Source organism: Apaloderma vittatum, unplaced genomic scaffold, assembly GCF_000703405.1.
Source record: "Apaloderma vittatum isolate BGI_N311 unplaced genomic scaffold, ASM70340v1 scaffold11580, whole genome shotgun sequence".
NCBI lineage: Eukaryota > Metazoa > Chordata > Aves > Trogoniformes > Trogonidae > Apaloderma > Apaloderma vittatum.
This window is the reverse complement of record NW_009695071.1, coordinates 737-22872: the sequence shown is the minus strand read 5'-3', so window position 1 is coordinate 22872 and position 22136 is coordinate 737. Positions and strand designations below refer to the sequence as shown.

Sequence of the window (22136 nt, the reverse complement as noted above, 5' to 3'; positions counted from 1 at the left end):
GAAAGAGCGGTGAGCAATTCTCTGCAACAGAAACATCCTCAAAAGTTAATGCTCACACTGGCTATTTGGATAGGAAGCTTAATGGCTTAAAATAAGCCTGTGAGCAACCCACACCTTCTGTTCCAGTTTGAAAAGAACTGAAATTCTGAGAGAAAATGGCAGTTCTAAATTAAAGCTTGCATTGATTGTGTCTGATTAAAACACTCAGGCTCCACAACACAAACCTTTCACACCAGAACTAGACAACGCAGATCCTCAGCGGCATCTTGCTGCTACTTATTTCCAAGAGGACAAATCCTGGCTCTGATCAAAAACCTTTTCTCTCTTTTAAAGGTCACGTTAAAGGGATCATTTGCTACATCCTTGCTGCAGAAGATGGTTCCTATGTTCAGTCCAATGAGAACTGCAGGATGTTGTAAGATCATGGAATCACTGGAAAATTAAACGGCCCGTCACTCTGCATTGGTAAGGAGTTGCTACAAGGTCAGGAAGTGCAAGAGTTTCCTTGAATATTCCATGACACCAATTAAATATTAAAAAGTCCACACACAGTTCGAAGTATGGAAGTGCACATTTTGAAAACGTAGGACAGAAGAGTAGCCATGTGCAAGATAAAACAGTACCTTTCTGTCAGAGCGTTTATCTCAATTCTCAATGTATTTGAGAACTCATTATTACTTTAAAGATTAATAATGTGATTTGTTAACTCATAGCAGTTCCACGCACTCCATCTATACCCCTCTGTTCTTGTGGAAATAACGTCAGAACCCAACAGGTAAAAAAAAAACCACCCTGAAGCCCCGATATCTAAAGAAATAAATCGGACCTCATACCTCTTGAGCTTTGCTGTCCGACGGCTGTGGAACTGGCAAGGTTCTCAATTTCAGTTGAACAGGCTTATCAAAAACGGGTGTGCAGTGAGTCACTGTCTGTTCCACCTCTCCTGGGAGCACTAATGACTCTGCTGAATAAAAAACAGTCAACTTTAACCTTCCGTTCAAGATATAAATTAGCAAAACCCTGTGTCAAATCCTGCAGTGCTCAGACACAGGCAGAAGCTTCTTAGTCAAAGTGTGCTGTACTTACTTTTGTATAATGTATAATAGAGGCAGCTATCTTTAAAACAGTCCTGAGCTAAAATCTAGATGATAAAATATACTCTGCTAAGGAAAAATCAAACTTGGTTGAAAACAGACAGGGAGCTCTTCTTTCTTCAAGACACTGGACTAAAAATCCGGACATAGATGCTCGTAAACTCAGAGAAAATCTGGGATTAGATCAGTCTCTTTCATAAAAAAGAAGAAATGCCCTGAGCAGAGGTGTCTACTGTGGGACTTCTAAACCACCAGACTGAATCCTGGTCTTGCCATTGATCGGGCAGTCTCATTAAACCCCCTTTTGCTAGAGTTTCACCACCTGTACACCGGGCATAAAGAATCTTGGGATGCACAGGCTTTCTGAATCACTTTTCCTTTACGTACTTAAGCAAGACATTCATACTGGGAACAGTGGGTTTGCTTTCTGTGACAGCTCTGAAGGATATGCCTTGGGTTTAGAAATATCTTTTAACATGAATCAGTCTGAGCTCTGCTGCAGCGCAGATGTGTCCATCTTGTCTCAGTCATGTTTTTATGAAGGAACTTAAGGGAACCATATGTCTGGTAATTTAGTCGAAGGATTATGTAAAGCTACCTACGATTTCTTTTTTTCTGGCTGATACGCAAGTTTCTTTACAGCTACCTACTTCATTTCAGTAGCTTGATTTCCTCTTGAAATCTCTGAATAAATTTTTAAAGCATTGCTTCAGTGTTAGTTAAGGGAACCAAAGAGAGGGCACATAAATCCAGGGTGAAAAGGAAGAAGTGGCTATTTATCTCTGCCTGCACACTTTTACCACAGTAGCGGAGTTACAGACCTCTCAATCTCCTGCAAATCTGCATTTGAAAATAATAATTTCCTAGCTAAACCTTCATAAAAAATCCACAATTGAATTCTTCATTTAGTTTTCTTCTGGGAATTGTGCACTATTTCAAATCCAGCAGGACTTGCAAAGTGGAAATATTCTTTTAAAAAGAGCTGAATTCATTCCCTTGGGTATCTCACTCCTGGATTTTTGTCTTTTGGCTCATGATTCACACGTAAGTGGTTTCCAGTTTTCATCCCTATTCTCTTGCTTGCTTATATCTATCTCTAGCTACCCATGTGCCCTCAGTACTTGTTCTCAGCATAGCACCTGGCCTGATTCTGCATTGCTGAGCCAGTAATGTGAACTCGCTCAGAGAGCCAATCGCATCCTGGGCCGCATCCAAAAAACTGTGGCCAGCAGGTCAAGGGAGGTGATTCTCCTTCTCTGCCCCGGTGAGACCCCACCTGCAGTTCTGTGTCCACCTCTGGGGCCTCCAGGATAAGAAAGACATGGACCTGTGAGAGTAAGTCCAGAGGAGGCCATGAAGATGACGAGAGGGCTGGAGGACCTCTCCTAGAGGAGAGGCTGAGAGGGTTAGGAGAAGGCTTTGGGGAGACCTTATAGTGGCCTCCCAGTGCTTAACGGGGGCTACAGGGAAGCTGGTGAGGGGCTCTTTATCAGGGAGTGTAGGGACAGGACAAGGGGTAATGGTTTCAGACTGAAATAGGGTAGTTTTAGATGAGATGTTAGGTAGAAATTATTTTCTGTGATGACGGGGAGAACTTGGCACAGGTTGCCCAGGGAAGCTGCGGTAGCCCCTCCCTGGCAGTGCCCAAGGCCAGGTTGGACGGGGCTTGGAACAACCTGGGCTGGCGGGAGGGGTCCCTGCCCAGGGCAGGGGGGTTGGAACGAGATGGTCTTTGAGGTCTCTTCCAGCCCAACCCAGTCTGTGATCCTATTAGTTGTGTGAGAAAGCTTTCTGAGAAGAACAGTGCAGTCCCCAGGTATATACGCTGTGTCTTCCCATGCTCTGCAACCGCTTTTTTCCATTTTTCTTAACTTCGGTCAAAACTATTTATAGGAAAGAAGGAAACTCTGAATACTCATCTAAAGGCAAGGGCATCTTCCACTACTGTTTCAAACTCTCACCCTAAATAGATACTCTCACGGAAGGAAGGAAAGCCTGGACATCAGGAGGTTTGTATCACCTCCTGATATAAACAGTGATTGTTTCTGTACTAAGAGCTTCCCCCTACCTCAGCAGACCAATCTGCAGAGAGAAGATGAGGAGGAAGCACTGTTATGCAACAGTCTGGCAACGGCTCAGAAAGACAACTCTTCAAAATTAGGACAACAGAAGGAAATTTATTTTTGCTTTTAGCAAGAAGTGCTTGTCATACTCAGAATGTCAATTCCACTATTTTAAGGCTCTTTAGTAATGCAAACAATGTTTCAAATTCCCTTCAATCACCCCATAAGGATGTGGTAATCGACCTTTGTTTGCCAGCAGACATGCCAGAAATGATCTTTGTCTCTCTATCCTGGCTGCGTGACAGCGTATGAAAGTCTAATCGGTAAATGCTGCTTTCCCTGATAACGTTTAATCAAGAAACTCCTTCAGAGAGAAAAATTAGGGAGTTTTGACAGTTCTCCTTCTCAGTGGGAGCTCCCAAAGGAACTGGAGGCTATTGTAAGTTCTAGCCAGTACCTCACAGCTGGTTTAGGCTGATGCTACAGCACTAGTGGATGATGATCCTAATTAAGCTGCTAATTACATTCTCTGTGGAGGTGATTAATTAGCAACAGGAAAGCCTTGGATACTGCCAGCAGCATCGTATACAGAGATAACCGAGCAGGCAGTGCTATCAAAAATCTGAGAGGAGATTTTGAAAGGCACCTCTCATACCACGAAGAATCAGCTTCCTGGGTGATAAGGCAGTGCGCTCCAGTGATTTTAGTCAAGTCCTGCATGCTCTGATGAGGGTGGAGTTGGAAGCGCAGCGATTCTCTTCTCTTTACACCACAGACCCACACAAAGTGCTTATGAAATCGGTGAATACTGCTGAGCTGGGTTTTTTTGCTCATTGTATCGACATTAATTGCAAATACGGAAAAAAAGAACCTGTTGGCACAAACCCAATGTGAACTTTCAAGAGTGAAGAGGTTCAGTCTTGTCTACATCTTCAGCTTTCCCGTAGCCAAATGATGGCCAGCTAGAGATAAACTAGGACAGGTTTTACCACTTTCAGACAGTACATTTCACAAAAATGCTGTTGATGGGGAGCTGAGGAGGGAGGTAGTGGTAACAAAACAAGCCTAAAAGCTAAATTTCACCATCTCCTCTGATTCTCAGGCTTCAGGCTGTTAGCCCCAAAGAGCTGCCTAGTGTGAAATCATCCCAAGGCAGTGTTAAATGGATTGCAGGGACTGGAGGAGGAGAAAAGAAAGAGATTCACCCGTTGGGAGGAGCGCCATACTTGAAAAAAATCCACATAATTTAATTCCGAATCCTCTTCCTTAACCTGTTTTTCCTGGACAGAACTACAGGCTCAAAATATAAACGGGTAGGCAGAGATTATGGAAAACGCCAGATACTGAAATAATTTGCCTACAGAATGAATTAAATAAATAGTTATGCTTGGTCTCAGCTTCAAAGTCAATGAGTCACTCGGGGTTGTCCTCCACTTCTGTGGGGTTACAGAGAACTGGGACCTTGAAAAGCCAAGTTGCCACTACCTCAGGGCTCCAAACCAGATTAGGATGACACTCTGATATTCTTGCCTATGCAGCCTCCCCCTTACATTTAATTAGTCCTATTTTAATTTTCTCTCGTATTTGAAAAATAGCACACTTAAGGTCTCTAGATGTGCCTTTTACGTATTTTGTACCCTATAAAAATATGAACTGTTAGTACCTCAGTATCCTACGAGCCCTGCAGCAAGTGATTTGTCACCAGCCCTGGAAAGGAATTCAGTTGCCAACACATAGGTACTATGTGTTGTACCATCTGTCCCTGGAGAAAGCCTGACTGTCCCTATTGTTGCCTTAAGCTACTTACAGTTACAGATTAAATTGGTGAGAACGAGCGATTAAACAGTCCACCATACACATGCTGTCTCTGCACAACGCACTAAAGCTCTGGTTTAGGGCAGCAGTTTTACTTTGCCAGTCGTGATTTACTGTGCCAAAGTCCTAAAACGCAAAGCATTACCCCGGTTTCAGGCTTTCAGCCCAGCGCTGTCTGATGAAAACAGCTACAATGAGTTTGTAGACTGGCCAAATCTACAGGCTGCATTTTTTTTTTTATTTTTTTTTTTTATAAGAAGCAGTTGTATTCATTCACACCTTAAAAGATACCAGACTTGGGAAAATAAGTTGAGAAGGACCAAAAAAAAAAAAAAAATAAAAACCCCACTAGAATGATTCTTCCAGGACGCCTCCCAAAAAGCATTTTAACACCCATTTTCCATCAGGCTTTTCACACTGGCAGCGCTGAGCCACTTGCCCTTAAGTGTGACTACTTATTGTATTAATGTACATCTCAGCTAACTGATCCGCCCTTTAAAGTTAAACGCAGAATGAAGACACTGAACTGCTGCCAGTACCAAGCCCAGGCGAAAGCTCGCTGTAACTATACTAGCAAGCTATAATATTTTTTACTGAGTGTCCTAGGTTGTTTTGCCAAAATGAAGTCTGAAATATATCAACTCTTCTGACATACAGGTGGCAGCATTTAAAAAGGCCAAGCAACAGGATGTCTTTCAAATTTGTGTAACACTTTGCCTCTAAACTAACTAGAATTCTTCAGAATTAATCCTTTACCAAGGTGGTGAACAGGGATATTGTTCTATATTTATTGTTACAAACAACAGAAGCAACACCATTTTATATTTTAATTTGCATTTTGTTGCCATGGTTTCTACAGGAGTAAGATTTTTACCTCTCTTATTATGAAACCAATCAAGTGGAATTTGACATGTAAGACAATTATCAAACTGTAAGTTATATTTTCTGCACTTAGGACTCAAGGGGAAATTGTTCATCTTGACTCAACAACTGTCTCCACTGAAGAAGCCCTGGGCAAGACCCAGGCTGTGGGTTTCCCAGATAGAAATTTGGATGCTGTTCACTTTCCTTACAGAGTTTAGAAGGAGTAACTAGCCTCTGGCTAGGCGGTGTTCTGATGCTCCAAAATGCCATCTAAATGCTTAATGTTGTTAGTGAGCACTGCTGATTGCTCAGGAGTTGCTACGGTTTCTTTCTGCACCGAGCGGTCTGTGCAGGGAGTGCTGTCTCTTGGGAAAAGCTGAGGAGAGCAGAGACTGAAAGCCAAGCCAAACGTCATGTGAAAACCAAGGAGCTAGCACACTGATGATGTGCAGCAGTTACGTTATGTTTATTATCCCTATAATCACCAACAAAAGCACTAACGGAAAGGGTTCCCCAGCGTGGCTCACATAAAGGGCTGTTCAGCCAGTACAAGCAGATGATCATTTTTATAATTCTCATCTTGTTCAAACGCTGTCTGTTTTACTAAGGGCTTCGGAACGTATGTGATTAACATTTACTCTTGCACATACACAAACACACAGCAAGGACTGAATAGCCTGGAGACAGGCAAGGCCTGGCATGGCCCAGACAGCAGCAAGCCATGCCCAAGCTTTGGCAGACTTCTTCTTTCCTCACTTCCCTGCTTGGTGTTTTAGTGTTGGGCTTATTTCCCACCAGCCCATTTGTGGACTGTTTTGAACTAGAGACATCCAACCGTATTCCCATGAACCGGACAGAGACGACTCTCATTTCATGATGACACAAGTGAAATGTGGGTTTAGGCTTGCACCACTATGCCCCAGAGTTTTTTTCACAGAAGCTGAGACATAAGCACAGAATGTCCTACCGAGGGAAAAATGGGCACGTATGAACACTGCACTTAAAAGAAAACTTTGGCATCTGTACCTGATACCTGACCTTACTCCCTGCTCCCCGAAATGCCCAGCTTGGAGGAAGAGTATTTGCGGCAAAGCCGACTTAACGTTGGTTTATTATTGTCTCGTGAGTTATAGTCAAGTTCCAAATATTAACCTGGAAGTCTCTAAGGCCTCTGACTTCCAGGGAATTCTGCATGTACAGAAAGAAAAAAGTAACCAAATCTTTAACGGATCAGACAGAACAATCAAATGGCAATAACCAAGGACCAAAATCCTGCTCTGTAACAGCTTCTTTCAGTGACTTTTGGCAAATCCCTTAACCTGAGCGGCTTGGTTTCTTTGTGCAGTCAAAGGTACAGATGAGCAAAATTCATTTAGTCCCTAAAATGTCATCAATTCTGCTGGTAATAAAGACCACAAGAGCACCTACGCTACACAAATAACTACAGACACTAGGTTTCTATTTACTATTTAGAGGTGGGAGAGTTAAAATTATTTTAGATGTATGGAACGATTCAACACAATTCCAAATGCTCGCAATTGGAATTCTTCAAGTTCGCTGTGAATTCAAAATTAGTCACATCTATTTTAAGCCCAGGCTGAAATCATTTCAATAGGTAGGGACCACATTTTCATCCCATATTTCCACTTTATAGAACACTCTCTTAGCACACACTTTACTTTGTAATGAAACTTTTGTAATCAAAATAATTTCGATGCAAAATAGAAGTGCAGAAAAATGTACAAATGTTGCTAACAAGAAGCATTGTGCAATCCTGAAAAAACGTTGGGGGAAAAAGAATACCTGCTCTCTGGACATGGTATAATAAATATTCTTTTTGTTTTATTATCTCATTATCTCTTAGAGATCCCATATTTCCACTTTATAGAACACTCTCTTAGCACACACTTTACTTTGTAATGAAACTTTTGTAATCAAAATAATTTCGATGCAAAATAGAAGTGCAGAAAAATGTACAAATGTTGCTAACAAGAAGCATTCTGCAATCCTGAAAAAACGTTGGGGGAAAAAAATAACTGCTCTCTGGACATAGTATAATAAATATTGTTTTTGTTTTATTATCTCATTACCTCTTAGAGTTAGGAAATGAGTGTGCTTTAATTTGGGAAATTTGGGCAATCTGAGGAAATTCCTATCAATAGAAGAACTGAGGAACAAAATCTCTTTTAGAGGAGAAATAGTTCTTTAAACAATGTCCACACGCTTGCATCCAGAGATGGACAATGACAGGGAATACAAAGAGGTGGAAAACCTACCACTGCGTATCTCTTCATCTGTGTCTATATCTTCCAAATCTAAGTACTTGTCCACCTGCTGTAAAAAAAAAACCAGATTGAAAAAGAGTCTAAAATGTACTAATTCCATTCCTTGCAGTATAATCTAGAGCAAAGTAAATAAGCAGTAAACTGTCTTTTTCGCCTTCTCGATTCTCCCTTGCCTTCTTCCAAGAAAGCATATGCATTTTCTTTTAAATGTGTAACCCATTTAAGCAAAGAATTGCTGCCAAAATTGCTACATATCAACTACGGGGATGGGAAAGAAGCTCAAGCTGTACAGCAACTTTTTCAGGAACTTAGTGGGAAGATGGAGAAGTAAAATATTTTCATAGGGAGAAGATACACGAAAAGCTATCCTGCAGTTTTGCAAGCTCCCTGCATATGGCACGGAGACCATATATGTTGCAGGCCAAGTCGAGCTCAATCCTTCTGGTTTGATGCTAACGGTGAACCACGTGGAAACAGGAAAGCTAAGAATTACTACATTTTCAGTGTTTCGTCTGGGACATTGCACTATTGTTTTTTTTCAGGCTGATGTCTCTGGAATACAGTCTAAACTATCTAAAACACGCCACAAGAAAAGACATTTCTTACTTCAGGTAGCACTCTGCAATAGATGCACAGGGAGAGAGCGAAAGCCCTTTCCCAGCCTACATCCAAGCAGGGTTACCATGGAGGATTTACTACATGTCTTCTGTGTTTCCATGAAGCAATTAGAGATGCTCTGAGATAATTTTTTCCAACCTGATTTGACACCATTCCCATCAACACTTCTGTAACCTTTGCACTTTAAAAGTACATACTCATTAACATTTGGGGAGAAAAGAAAAAATGGGATGGTGATGCTGTCATCCTCCCTTCCCACAGACGGGAAAGAGCTACAGCAACAAACTGCAAGTACGTTGTAAATGACTCCAGCAAACATCAGTCGGGTTCTGCTCGGAATCTCCACTTTGAAGAAAATCAAAGGAAACCTCACCTTCACTCTTTCAGACAGACTGAGATCGTTTCCACCAGAGCCACCAGCTGCCCAGCTTTCATTCATCCTTGTCTGTAGATAAGACAGGCAGAAATACTTAGATGCATGAAACAGAACCAAAATCACAGTCAAAGCTCCTAATGATTTACTCCTACAGACCCTTAACAATGTATTTAGATTTATTTTTTTTTATACATGAATGCAACACTCCTGAAAACAGAATGTACACAGGTAACCCTGTGAGAGCCTACCCAGGACCAGACTGAATCAATTGGAACAGCACAAGTAGTCATAAAATGTCCAGAAACCAGCATTCTATGATTTAGAACAGAAGCATTGTTTTCAATAGCAGTTTTTCCTCCTTTTTTTTTTTCCCACAGTGGCCAACTTACTGCATTGCAGCCTCCTTCTGCTACTACACCAGCAATTTTTCTGATGCATTCTGCTATTACTGTATTTATTCCTTAAACTGCTAACGTGACAAAAATGGGCAGCCACGCCTGAAATTTTTTTGCTAGAGTGACACAGACAAGTATTCAGATGTTCTATTAAATAAAGTATAATGGAAGTGACACGTTGCTTTATGTGAGAGAAAGTCAGCTCGAAGTGGCTAAAGTAAGAGACCCAAAGGAAGTCTATCCCAATGAGGCAGCCGGATTCCTCATGAGAAAAATTGCAAAAATATTCTTGTCATTATTATTACACGATCAACTGACAGAATGTGATCGTTTTAAAAGCCTTGTTTGATTCCACGGCAAAGACGTGCGCTAGGAGGGAGGAAAATGACAGCTCCTGCTCTTTGACTGAGGCTTGGCAGGCCCATCATTTGAAGGCACTTAAGTGTGTTGCTCTCTGTATCTGCTACTTGTTTTTTAATAAAAAGTTCAATGAAGGCCATTTCTGAGTAGAGGCTAGACCGCAGCGCAGTTACTAGTCATTCAGGCAAGAGGGCAGAAGTTCTTTAGTGGACTCGGATTTCCATCTCACTCCCTCCAGATGTCTGTTGTTCTCCTGTCCCTACACATTAAATCTCTAATCTCACATGTTTCAGAAGATTAAAAATGCCTCTGGCCTGCCTACTGTTCACTTTAGGTAGCTAATGCAATCCAGCTTCCGTAACTCAGGTACCTGCTAAAATCCTCAAGAAACCGAATAAATCTGTGCATGCTGGCATCCACACTCTCAAGATTTTTTCCTTTTTGCCAACCTCTACTGCCAGCTGCAGCCTTCAGCGAAAGTATTACAAGGGCCCACGCAGGGCGCCTTATTTATTAGTCAGATTATGGCAGTTCTGCACTAGCGCAAATGCCACTGCCAAACCCGATCCCTGCAGGTGCCTCCGTAAGCATTACACACTTAGGCAGTATTTAAATATTTGCCTCGGGTGGGATTAAATACCACTGGCCTCTAACATTTGGACAGTGCATCTCCCCATATTTTCATCTGTTTGAATGTGGTGCTTGTCCGCACCGACAAATGTTAACTCGTTACCTCCTTCTCACTTGGCATCTGCTGTGGAAGAGACCCCCACATTTCTTCGCATTTTCCAGGTGAGCCATCCTGTTTATTTCTGTTTGGTAATTCAGAAGGAGAAGCTGTTTTCCTTAAGGAGTCCGCTTTACTTCCTTGAATTGTCTTCCCCTCTCCCTCTGCAAGGAGAATCACAACAGGTCAGATAACATGATGCACTGTCCAAGAAAAACATAGATTTCGTTAGATCTAATATTGACTTATTTTACATGCTCGGAGCTTCAACATGTACCACATACATGTACTTTCCAACCTTTATCACAAAACCAAATACGCAGTTGGAAATTCAAGCGCTCAGAATATCGCCTGTTCCTCAATACTGAAAAATTCACTGTCTCAAAAGCTTATGTGATATATGGAAAACTTGATAAAATAACCCGAGAGCTGAAAACATACAAAAAAGCAAGACAGTAAGTAAGGTTACACCTTAGTCCTTATTTTAAAACTTTGTTTAGATGCTCTCTGAACTCCGCATAGAAAGGGCACATAACATTTGTGCCCGTGCCTTAGTCTGGCACAGCAAACACCAGCAGGTACAGTGGAGAGTGTCTTCTCCACCACCAACCCCAGAGCAACTGCTCACACTCAGTAGAGCTATCTCAGAGGTACAGTTTTTGAATTAAAAACAAAAAAATCAAATTAAAACTTCATTTCCCAACACCGGCACACACTCTCAATACTTCCAAGTCTAGCTTCAAAAGCCCAGGAACTGAGCTTATGCACAGCCAGTAAAACATCCCACTTGAGGTGATTTCTCTAGGTGCTGCGGCTTTTGGTGTTTAACAATTATAGGATGCTCTTGACTTAGCTTATCACCAATTTGATCTCCTCCCTATGTCAGCAATCTCACCGGGCACGAAAAATCTTGTGAGTAAGTATTTTTCCATCAGGATCAGACTAACAAAGAGCAGCAGGCCAGGGACATTCAACTGGCACAAGTTTAGGTCCTGAGACTGAAGATTAAATACAGATGTTCAAGCAGGATTTGTTCCACCTTTGGTCTTGAAAGACAGGCTGGGAAAAAGTTTTGCCAGTGCGTTGGCAGAAGATTGGAGTAACTTCTCCCATGTTCATTTTACACATCAATAGGGGCTAATTTGGCCCTCCCTGAAAAGAAGGAGGTATTCAGTGACAGAGCTCAGCCTTTCGATGACAGCTTGTGGCGTCTTTCAGACCTTTAACAACTCCTCGGACAACAAGAGCAAAGTTAAGACAACTATTAGTGCTTCTGACTTTCCTACCAGCCAGGGACACGAGGCACAGAGCTGCCAGAAGAGTTAGGATACAACCAGGTGATCATCAGACGGTATCTCAGCAGTGCAGACTAGATGTAGGAGCTGATAACACCTGTGCATGGAAGCATGAATTCCCGAATCCACGCTGAATAGCTCTTTTCCTACAACGCAGCAAAATAACACATTAATCGTGGCCAAAATAAAAATGCAGGACTTCTTATTTTTAAAAGCCTCATCATCAAATACGAGGTAGCCATAGGACAATTAATTCAAATGAACTTCGCGCCGCGTGCTCCTAAGGAAAAATAAATGCTCATTTAACAGTTTCTTGGGTCTAATTCGAAAAATCTACTTTGTAACAATAAGAAACACAGCCGTGCATTTCTAAAGCCTAATTATATGTTACAGGCATCGAAGTAATTTTTGTGGAAGAGTTTTAATGATGCCCTGGGGGTTACTGCATGGAGCCATCCACCAAGGAGTTATTAATTGCCAGGGACAGCTGTGTGCTGCAGTTACCACAGCACACAGAAAGGGCTGAGGTCCACACTCCTGTTAGTCAAGGTTCATGACAAGTAAATTGCACCAGACTAAAGCAAACTAGGAAACAGATCTTAATGCTTAGCCGACAAACTGATCCTCTGACTAATTCCTAAATCTCAGGTTTCTTGACAGGACATCTAGCTTCTCCCTGCTCTTTTAGCAAGTACTTTCCTAGAACAGTATTTGAAAACAGCACAACATATGGGCAGTCTCTTCTTTCTACACACTTTTCTTTTCATGGGACCAAGGCAGTATTTCGCAAGAAACCCTCTTTTAAATTCCTGACAGGTAAAACAGTCACCCACTATGTTTTTCCTGTCACCCTACTTTATTGGAAGAACTAGAAGACTAGTTCAAAAAGTTTCAATCTTTTGTTACTGCAGTGGTATAACAGGATGGACTTTGTGTTTTATACTAAGCACTGACAAGTTTTATATTAAAGACTGAGAAGCCACAAAAGGATATTAATGTATTTTAGGGTACATGCGTGTTAACAAATTATGCAGTCAAACAACCTACAGAGTAACAATAGGGACTAAATATCCTCCCCGTGCACATCAGAAGCCTTTTGGGATGAGAAGTGAGAAGAAGCTTCTGGAAGCCATAAAATTTTCTCAGCCAGATCAACAGAGAGACAAAAAGCACCATCAGCTGGAACGATCAGCAGCACAACTCATCCAGCCGATAGGCTCTGAATAAACATTACATTCCTGCACAAGCTCATGCCTATCTTAGATATCATTGTGGTCATTCGTCTGGGATATTAATCAGGTCATCCTTCTCCAGAACATATGTTCTGCATTCTCCAAATCAAATAATACCACTTTTAGCATCAAAAGACCTAGGACACATAGTTGGGCAGTTATAATTAGACAGCACATATGAGCAGACAAACTTATTTTATTAGGTTATGTATCTTCTGGACAGTTGAGCTATTGTCATAGCTAAAAAGCTAGACAGATTAAAGGAGGGAATAAGAAATCAAGTGCATTCATAGCATTTATGTGCCATTTACCAAGCCCGGAGTACAGCTAAAGCACTATCCCTTTTCCTGAGAGATCAGTCATAAACCGCTGTCAGAAACTTTTTTCTAGCTAAGACCATTGCCGAGTTATTGGCTTACAGAATATTAAGCATTACATTTGATGAAACATTCACGGCTGCATCGTGATATTAGATTCATGACTGCGAGCGAAGAAAAATTCAGAAGGCAAAGAGCCCAAGCAACCAAAGCAGCTGTGAAACGCGTGCTGCGGACAGAAAATCGGCTGCGCAGCCATGTGCATGATGAGGCTGTGTCAAATCAATTAGAGGGGGAGAGGTGAACCAAACGTGCCTCTGACAGCCTCAAGTACGGTCCTTCAGGGACAGTAAGATCCACCTGGGGATGTCCAAAGTAACTACTGATACCTAGAGTCTCGCATGCATCACATACAGGCTCTCCTGAAGCAGTAACAGTCATGACCTTAAAGAATACCATTTAAAAAAAGAAGGGAAAAAAAAGTACCAAAAAAAAATGTTTTAAATTTAAACAAGCTACAGCGTGCAGGGAAATATCACAGCCATATTCCTTTGCCAGCGTTCTGAATTTCAGCCACTTCTGTCCTTATTTTGGAAAGCCAAGGGGAAGGAGGAAGGATCACACTCCAGGCAGCGAGAGGACGGCTCTGCCTTCCCCCGGCCGAGTGCTGATTGACTCGTTATTCACTGCCACAGGTCTCAGCCCGCCCAGACCCAGATGTACAACGCCGGCCTTGGCAACCTGTGACAGAAGTCCAAAACAAGGGATACAAACACGACAACAAGTAGCAGGAGAAGGCTGAAATCATGGAGAGATTCACATATTTGCCCTGCGGACAGTTCTTCAGTCTTGCTTTTTAGAAATGTCACTGTCAATACCTTAACAACGAAATAACCAGCCAGCTTAGGTTCCCCGAAAGGTGAATTTGAGTCTCTCCAGAGTTGTATCCATCACTATTGTGTGTCACTGAAAAGAACGTTGCAGACTTCAGAAATGTAACAGAAAGTATATCCAGCTTGAGAATTTTTTTTCTCTGCCGCTATCTATCCTCCCTATTGCTTAAAATTCTCTTTGTCTTCCAATTTGGAAGGGAATCTTTTAAAAATGTCCACGGATCACCCACGTATTTTAAAGAATAACAGAGTTACTTATCACAAAGCCGAAGTAGAGAGCTACTAGGATTATCACAAAACCCTTCCAGTCTGTGAAATCTGTTAGATGAAACAGTAGTCCCAGAAGACTGATCAAAGTCTTATGGTTCGAAACATTTCAAAACCAAACCAGACACAGCAATCAATACTATAGAAAACCTGGCCTGGAATAATACACTGGACAAAATAATACAAATTACCAGGAATGTCCTGCCTTTCTTCAACTGGATGAATTCATTCCAAAACAAAAAATTGGGTGCGAATAAGACATAGGTCCCTTTATCTATCTATCTATCTATCTATCTATCTATTAAAAAAAAAAACACCACAAAGCTACTCTTGTTAGTTCCAATTTATTTCTTCATCCTCAAAATACTGGGCTGAGGGCCAGCAGAAAGCCTGTGAATGCCTTAAATCCCTTCCAATTTACGCTTCGATGGAAAACCTGGGATTCAAATAATACAGTGACTTCGTGCAGAACTCCTGAACAAAAATTAATTTCACTCATAGTAGTGTGATACCTGTCTTGAATGGTGCTCAGGTCATTATTTACTCCAAATGCCAAGCTTTAAGAGGCAAAAACAAATTTCCAGTGCTGTTTTAAGAGCTTTAGGGCATGCTGCCAGGCCTCCTGCTGCCACCCAAAAAGGCAGGGGATGTTCCCTAGATACTAGATCATACCTGCCAGCCCTCAGCACCTGCACTGCCTGTGCCCTAGCTACCTGGATTCCTCAAGTCCCATTCCAAGCTTATCCAACCCAAACCCTAATTTCGATGACAGTGACCCTGCAGCAGTGCTGAGCAAGCAGAACTCTTCTGTCGAAGTGACATGTACGGCCGAGGAAATAACAACTTACTTGCCTAACTGTGCAAATGAATATTTGTGACACATCTTGAAAGCCCAATATGACAAATGCTGTGGCATTCCATTTCTACACTTCACTTCCAATTAACAAGGGCGTTTTCTCTGACGAATCTCCTTTCCCCCACCGTGGTGCTTCCTCGGTGTAACTCACCCATGTCTACCGAACCTTTTGCTCTTTACACCAGACCAGAGATTCTGTTCATGCAGCCTTTTCCCCTCGTGTCCCCTGATTAAATGACAAATAATCAGCAAAAAGTATTGTTTACCTTTCTATTTCCTGCAAAAAAAAAAGGTCAACTATTACTATAATCAGTAGCACGGGCTTGATGTTTTCCTTTGCCCATTTCCTGAGGAGTGTCCTCAGCTGGGATAAATACCTATTCTGCAGAGTGGGACAAGTCACCTCAACCGGACTATTTCTGACTTAAAAACTCTTAAGTCCCAATTATTACTTTTGACTGCCTTTTTTAGATACTTCTCCTACTGTAGCATGTTTAAAAAACAGACAGGAAAGGACTTTTTTTTTGGTACGCGGTCCTTCAGGGGAAAGGCAAATGACGGTTACTCTCAAGTGTATTCAAGCCACTCTTGCACACCCGCTTTAGCTTAACGTACAGCAATACCTCAGCTCTTAATTTGCAAAAGTTCAACTGTACTTTTAATGTATCAATATCTCTCCGTTTGTAGCTCGTGGAACATAGATGTTCATGTAGTGTTCATCTGTATGAATATCTACGTCTCTGTCCTGCTTTCAATAGTGCCAATGTTAGAAAAGGGGTGATATTTCCTGTTTACAACCCATTCACCCCAGCTGATTATTTAAAAATACGTCTTATTCTTGCACGGTTCAACGGTGCTGTTGCTGGGAACATTCTCCATTTGAATATTATCAGGCAGTCAGGCAAATAAAAAAGAATTTCAAATAACTTCTTTCTGAATCTTGGCTACAATAAGCCACACTTTGAACCTTAGCTAAAAGAAACAGAATTTGAGTACTTAAATAAGCACTGTGTTCGTTACACTTGCTTCTTCCTTTTCTTTTTTTTCCTTTTTCACAGTCAAAGCAACGAAAATGTGCTTAAATTCATCCTCAGCTCAGGGCAACTACACTAAATACACATGTTGGGAGCACTTTAAAAGAGTAGGTGATATACTAATAAATCAGGACAGAATTGGTTTTGAAAACTTTCTCTGTGCTTGCATTCTAGAAGAATTCAGCAGGTAAGCAAATAAGCTCTGGAAGAAACAAGTGAACTGTGTATAATTAAAAGCATCTGATATCTCCATAGATTCATAACAAATAGTATCATAAAAAGATGACAGCGGGTGGGAAAAAATTAATAAAATGTCACAGAGCCCAAGAGTTTTTAAACATGCTTCATTTTGCACATTAGAATTGTCCTGGTTTGAGACATTAAGACACCTTCAAAAGGCCTAATATTTTTTTTAAAAGGTAAATAGCTACATTGTTCGTGTTCTGTGCAGTTTTATACATGTCACAGAGCCCAAGAGTTTTTAAACATGCTTCATTTTGCACATTAGAATTGTCCTGGTTTGAGACATCAAGGCACCTTCAAGGGGCCTAATTTTTTTTAAAAAGGTAAATAGCTACACTGTTCGTGTTCTGTGTGGTTTTATACTGGCCACAGAAAAGCACTCAATTCCATAAAGAGCTCAGCACTGGACTGGAAGTGCGGTCACTCGATTTCTGGTTTTATGGACCTGCTCTGATCTCTGACATCATTTGCTCTGTGTCATTTCCACATCTGGAAAAGCGGCTTCCGCACCTCACTGCAATGACACAAAACTCGGGCCAGAGCTGCGTTTGGCACACTTCAGTGCCCTTCAAGGCAAGGTGATGAGCTAGAGCAAAAGTTCATCCTGTGTTCCTGCTTTTTCTAGCGCTACAGAACCCACCCGCTCCACAGGATGGAATCGGTATCAAAGCGTCAGCAGCAAAACTACTACATATTTCCCTTTTCTGCATTCTAGCAAATGCCACAGAATGAAAATACATTCTTTTCCTATCTGAAACAATCTTTAGAAATGGTTTAGTAACAAAGGTGTCGCAAAAAAAGAAGAATTGTTCAACGGCTGCCAAAGTTTTCAGGAGTCTGAGTGCCTCTGCCCTTATCTGGTGCCGCCAGTGAGCTGCTGTGCAAACCAACACGAGTCGTTCCCCTTCTTTACGCCGAATTTTCTTCTGTCTCCACCATGGAGATGAAGTACTTTGCATAGCAAATACCGCTGAGGTCTAAGGGCAACAAATTTTCCATAAAACACATCAGCTGTTATTATTTCAAAAATAATCTGTTGCATTTGCATCCCCATGTCTGGGGCTTTCTCCATTTAGGGGCTCTGTACGAGATTTGATTTTATACTATATTGAATGAAGCTTACACAGAGATAGCTCCTGAATTTATGATCAACAGAAAATTGCAAATCTTTTCTCCCAACCGATTCTTTCCAATGATCCAGCACAACACATCAATAAAAAGCTCTGAATTGACGCTGTTTCCCTATTTCATGCCCTGTTTAAGTTCCCTGGGGATGACAGATTAATTTAATTAGTTTTATTGAACTGTCTAGTTGCTTTTATTGGCAAATCCACTCACAGGGAGAAGGCTGCGAATTTCTCTTGGGGTTAGCATTGTCCTACTGGTCCATTTTTAAAATTAAAGTGACTTTACTGTCATTTCTTATATCGTTTTCTGCTCTGCTTTCTGCTGTTAAGACTCACATTTGTAAAGCGCCTCCGTTGACACTTAGATAGGAAGCCTGAAGTTGTTGTTTCTCCTCGAGGCGGTTAACGAGAAAAAAAGCAGCAGACAGCTCCCACCAAATGGACTGTGAACTAAACACATCGCCCGGCTCTCCCCGGGGAATTCAGTGAATCTTGTCACCACACAGACCACCGCTCTCACGTGCCACCTGGAAGCAGAGAAGTGGTCGGCCGCCGTCCGCCCTCCTCCGCTCCACAGAAGCGTCAAAACAAGAGCGCCGAGGCTACGAAGCAGAGATATCCGAGGTGAAATCTGCTTAGAAACAGGTCTGGTCAAAGTCCTCGGGTTTCAACGCACGGCCAGGCGGTGTGAGGAGTATGGGAAAGAGCAAAATGAACAGCAGGAAGGGATGGAATGCCATCTCAGTGGTCAAATGGCCAGGACCGTGGTAAAAAGTAGGAATCGAAACTTGGGTTTGGATAAGAATTTCATTCACAGCAGCATTTTTCTACACACCTGACTGATCCTGGATTCCATATTTATAGAAGGGGGAGAGGAGTTATTTAAAATCTAGATGAAAACTTTGAAGCTTGGGCCATGTTTTTTCCTTTATTTTTTGTAGAAAATCAAAGGAGGTATTTTATGCTCCAGTGAATTCCCCAGTCTTCCCCCGAGTTCAGAAAAACGAGCAGATGCTGCCTTCTAATTCTGAACATCATAGTTGTCTCCACCAGATTTCAAACACTCTTCCCAAGATTTGAAAGAGCCTCATGCCCTGTGTGGCTTTTTTTTTTTTTTTTTAAAGTGAGGATTGGGTCTATTTCCAAGCGATTTTGTCTCAAGCTGTTCTAGGAAATGTTTAGTTCTTAAGAGACCACTCATGGACCACACCTACAGAAATCTGGGTCATCGATCCCTTGGTAAATCCAAGTCTTCTGAGGCTTCTTCAACTGCACAGTCAAGGAACAGCTCTTAAGATTTTTCTCTGGACTTAAAACACATTTTGGACTTTTACAACCTCAAAGCAAATGCCAGTTAGTTGTTTTATTGTCAGATTATTTCCCTACTTTAAAAGAACAAACTAACAAAACCGAACATGTAACTCGGCATACGCATAAGGGGGTTCAGCGTTTCTAAGAGCAGCACAAATTAATGTATTAAAATAAACTGCTAATAAGAGGATTCCTCTTACTCTGGATTTGCAGAAGAGGTGGTCATTGTTTTCAGTGTTGTCATTTTGGCAAAGCTTTTACAGCGAGCATGAAAAATGTCCTCTTCCCTAGACCTGTGCTCTAATTACTGAACTATATCCCCATGGCATCACCAGCCCTTTCACTTACCTATACATCTTGTTAATATTATCCTTCTGACAAAGGATAATAGGATAAAATAATACAGTTTCCTGTAAGCAGGAAAACTAAGAGCCTTACTAGAATCTTAACCTTGCCATCTGGTGTCCATCCGTTACAGAATCAATAAGAAAAGTTAAAAAAAATTCCAATTATGGAGGGAGGGCATCTATACTTTTTAAATATTATGCATTTAAGATATATAGGCCATGTTCTGTTGGAGTATATATGTTTTAAATGGTGAGCTCAGAGTTTTAAAATTATATTTAAGTATGTTTATCCGTGTCCCGTCAGATGGGGCAGAAGTGAGGTAAAAGCGTTACTAAAGGATTTAATTGTCAAATAGTCTAGGAACTCTCAATTTGTCGCAGCACCAAGCACACTTTAAAAAAAAAAAAAACAGAATCACTGGGGTTTTTTAAGAATACTAAAATCAGGGAGATTAAATTCCTACATCGCAGATATAATTTAACAGTCCAACTAAGTTATAACAAAGCTGTGTGCTATTTAAACCATACACATACCATGAAATGAATTACACATAAATAAGAAGGACCTTATTACGGCTCTAAATCTTGTTCTATTTGAGCTAAGAGACTATCTTTTCAAGGATATTTTTACACACCCAACCGAATGGCCTTGGTTATTTGTGTATACCAATGTCTATCTCCATACCTAATTAAGCAGGACTGCAAATTCTGACATTACTGCTCACTGCACCAAGAATCGGTCTGAGGATCAACACTATTATCAAGCCAAATTCAGAAGGGTCATCTGGAGATAGTCACAGAGTTTGCTGGACAGGAACCACAAATACATCCCCACAGTAAATATCTGAACACACAGAAGAGTGAAAATTTCTGGAGCCGATTAGCAAATAGGCTCATCAAGTTATCACAGTTGTTTTTAAAAAAAAAAAAAAGTCAAATTACTATTTTTTTAAATGCAAAATTCAGAAAGTAAGAACAAGATATTTTATAAAGCATTTTGCACTGTTCTGATGCTAAAATGCCTTGTGCTTAAAGTGGAATTTCTGCGGGTCATTAGTTTACAACGCAAACCTGCACCTTTGGGTATTTATAAAAGAAAATGAAGGTGGGAGGAGAACAAGCTGAGTTGTTTTGTTTATACCAGCACAGGAAACTGCACTCCTAAGCATTTGATTCCACCTTTTATACAGGTTCAGCGGCAGATGCTCAGTGACAATGAAAGTGACTGAAATACACGCTGAGGCTTTTTGCAAGTAGCATCAGGATCTGCAGCGTGCTTCTAAGATAGGAGCTATCCCCAGTGTATCAATCATACATAAAGAAGACCAGAACCTAATTTTCAATCCCTTTATCTTATCCCCCAGTGTCTCCTTTCTCTTCTATTTTTCATTGGGAGGAGAGACAGAAGGTTGCCACAAGATTATTTCTATTGCAGTCTGGACTCCGCCACTGGTTTTTTACTTAGTGCCTGTGACTGACACTTAGTTCTGCCTGAAGGACAAGGACAGGACAGACTTCTGAGTGCCAATCAATGGAGCACGTCACATGCTGTGATCGAAAAATACGCTGCTTCTGCAACAATATCAGGACATCGCTTCTAGGGCAAAGCAGTGGTAAAAGGAATCGTAAGTAATAAGCAGCTCACATTTATTTTTACGGCACCCGACTCAACGTGGCCAAAAGAAATGAACCTGAGCTACGGAATTTGGATCCGGTAACGCTCAGATCAAGGTTAAGCCCCATCTTTTATTTCATCTGCAGAGCACGACACCTTTTCAGTCTAGTTATCCTCACCTGATGTCCTGATGTGCCTTCATCCCAATTATTGGCTAGCTTGGCACACACAACAGCGCAGCAGAGCAAACTAGTATTAGTAAACCCATGAAAGTACCCAAATCGCACACCATTAACTACTTTCCTTCATCTCTTCCTCTTTTATGAAATAGCAAAACAATGCAGGACGTAGTTAGGAAGAGCCTATCCTTCCAAATAACACACGATACCCCACCCTCCCAACCTGCAGAGACCTCAGCAGCATGTCAGCCAAGCTAAGCCAAGCTGCCCTCAGGAACCCCACTGCTAAAAGGAGCAACGAAAGCATCACAAGGGTTTGCCTGAGATCACAAAGAATGGCACTTAAACACTCCTGCTTCTCTTTTCCCCTTCCCTTCTGGCTGCGGTTTCTAATGGGAGATTTGGGAAGCCACGTACCTTTCAAAAGATAAGTGAATGTATTTAGAAACTCTTCATACGACTGCTCATGGCTATTAATAAATCGATCAAGGATGCTGCTGTTTAACAGTTGCTCTCCCATGATCCACACCTCGACAGTCGAAGAGGTACAGGTGATTTAGCAGGCTCCTTCTGCAACAGAAAGAAAAGATTCATACGTTATCTGTAGGCAGAAAACAAATTAAGAGTCCCTAATTCACGCAGATGAGCACCAGAGGTCAAATTTTTCTTCCATTCCTGTGAAATTGGTGGGACTTTACACGTTTTCCCCAAAATTCAAGAGGACATAATTCATTTTGTGTTTACGGCCAGGTTGGATGGGGCTTGGAGCAACCTGGTCTGGCGAGAGGTGTCCTTGCCCAGGGCTGGGGGATTGGAATTAGAC

General features: G+C 41.5%; 1 protein-coding gene across 1 annotated transcript in view; it reads right to left on the bottom strand.

Annotated features, from left to right (window-relative positions):
• Positions 1 to 21833, bottom strand: part of LOC104274266 (chromosome unknown open reading frame, human C11orf74) — a 27171-nt gene extending 5338 nt beyond the window's left edge. Inside the window, exons 1-5 of the mRNA XM_009869858.1 lie at positions 21731 to 21833; positions 10604 to 10761; positions 9113 to 9184; positions 8113 to 8167; positions 834 to 964 (exon numbers count right to left, since the gene is read on the bottom strand). Of these exons, the coding sequence (XP_009868160.1) occupies positions 834 to 964; positions 8113 to 8167; positions 9113 to 9184; positions 10604 to 10761; positions 21731 to 21833 (519 nt within the window). The remainder of the gene's footprint in view (positions 1 to 833; positions 965 to 8112; positions 8168 to 9112; positions 9185 to 10603; positions 10762 to 21730) is intronic.
• Between the last annotated feature and the right edge of the window lie 303 nt (positions 21834 to 22136).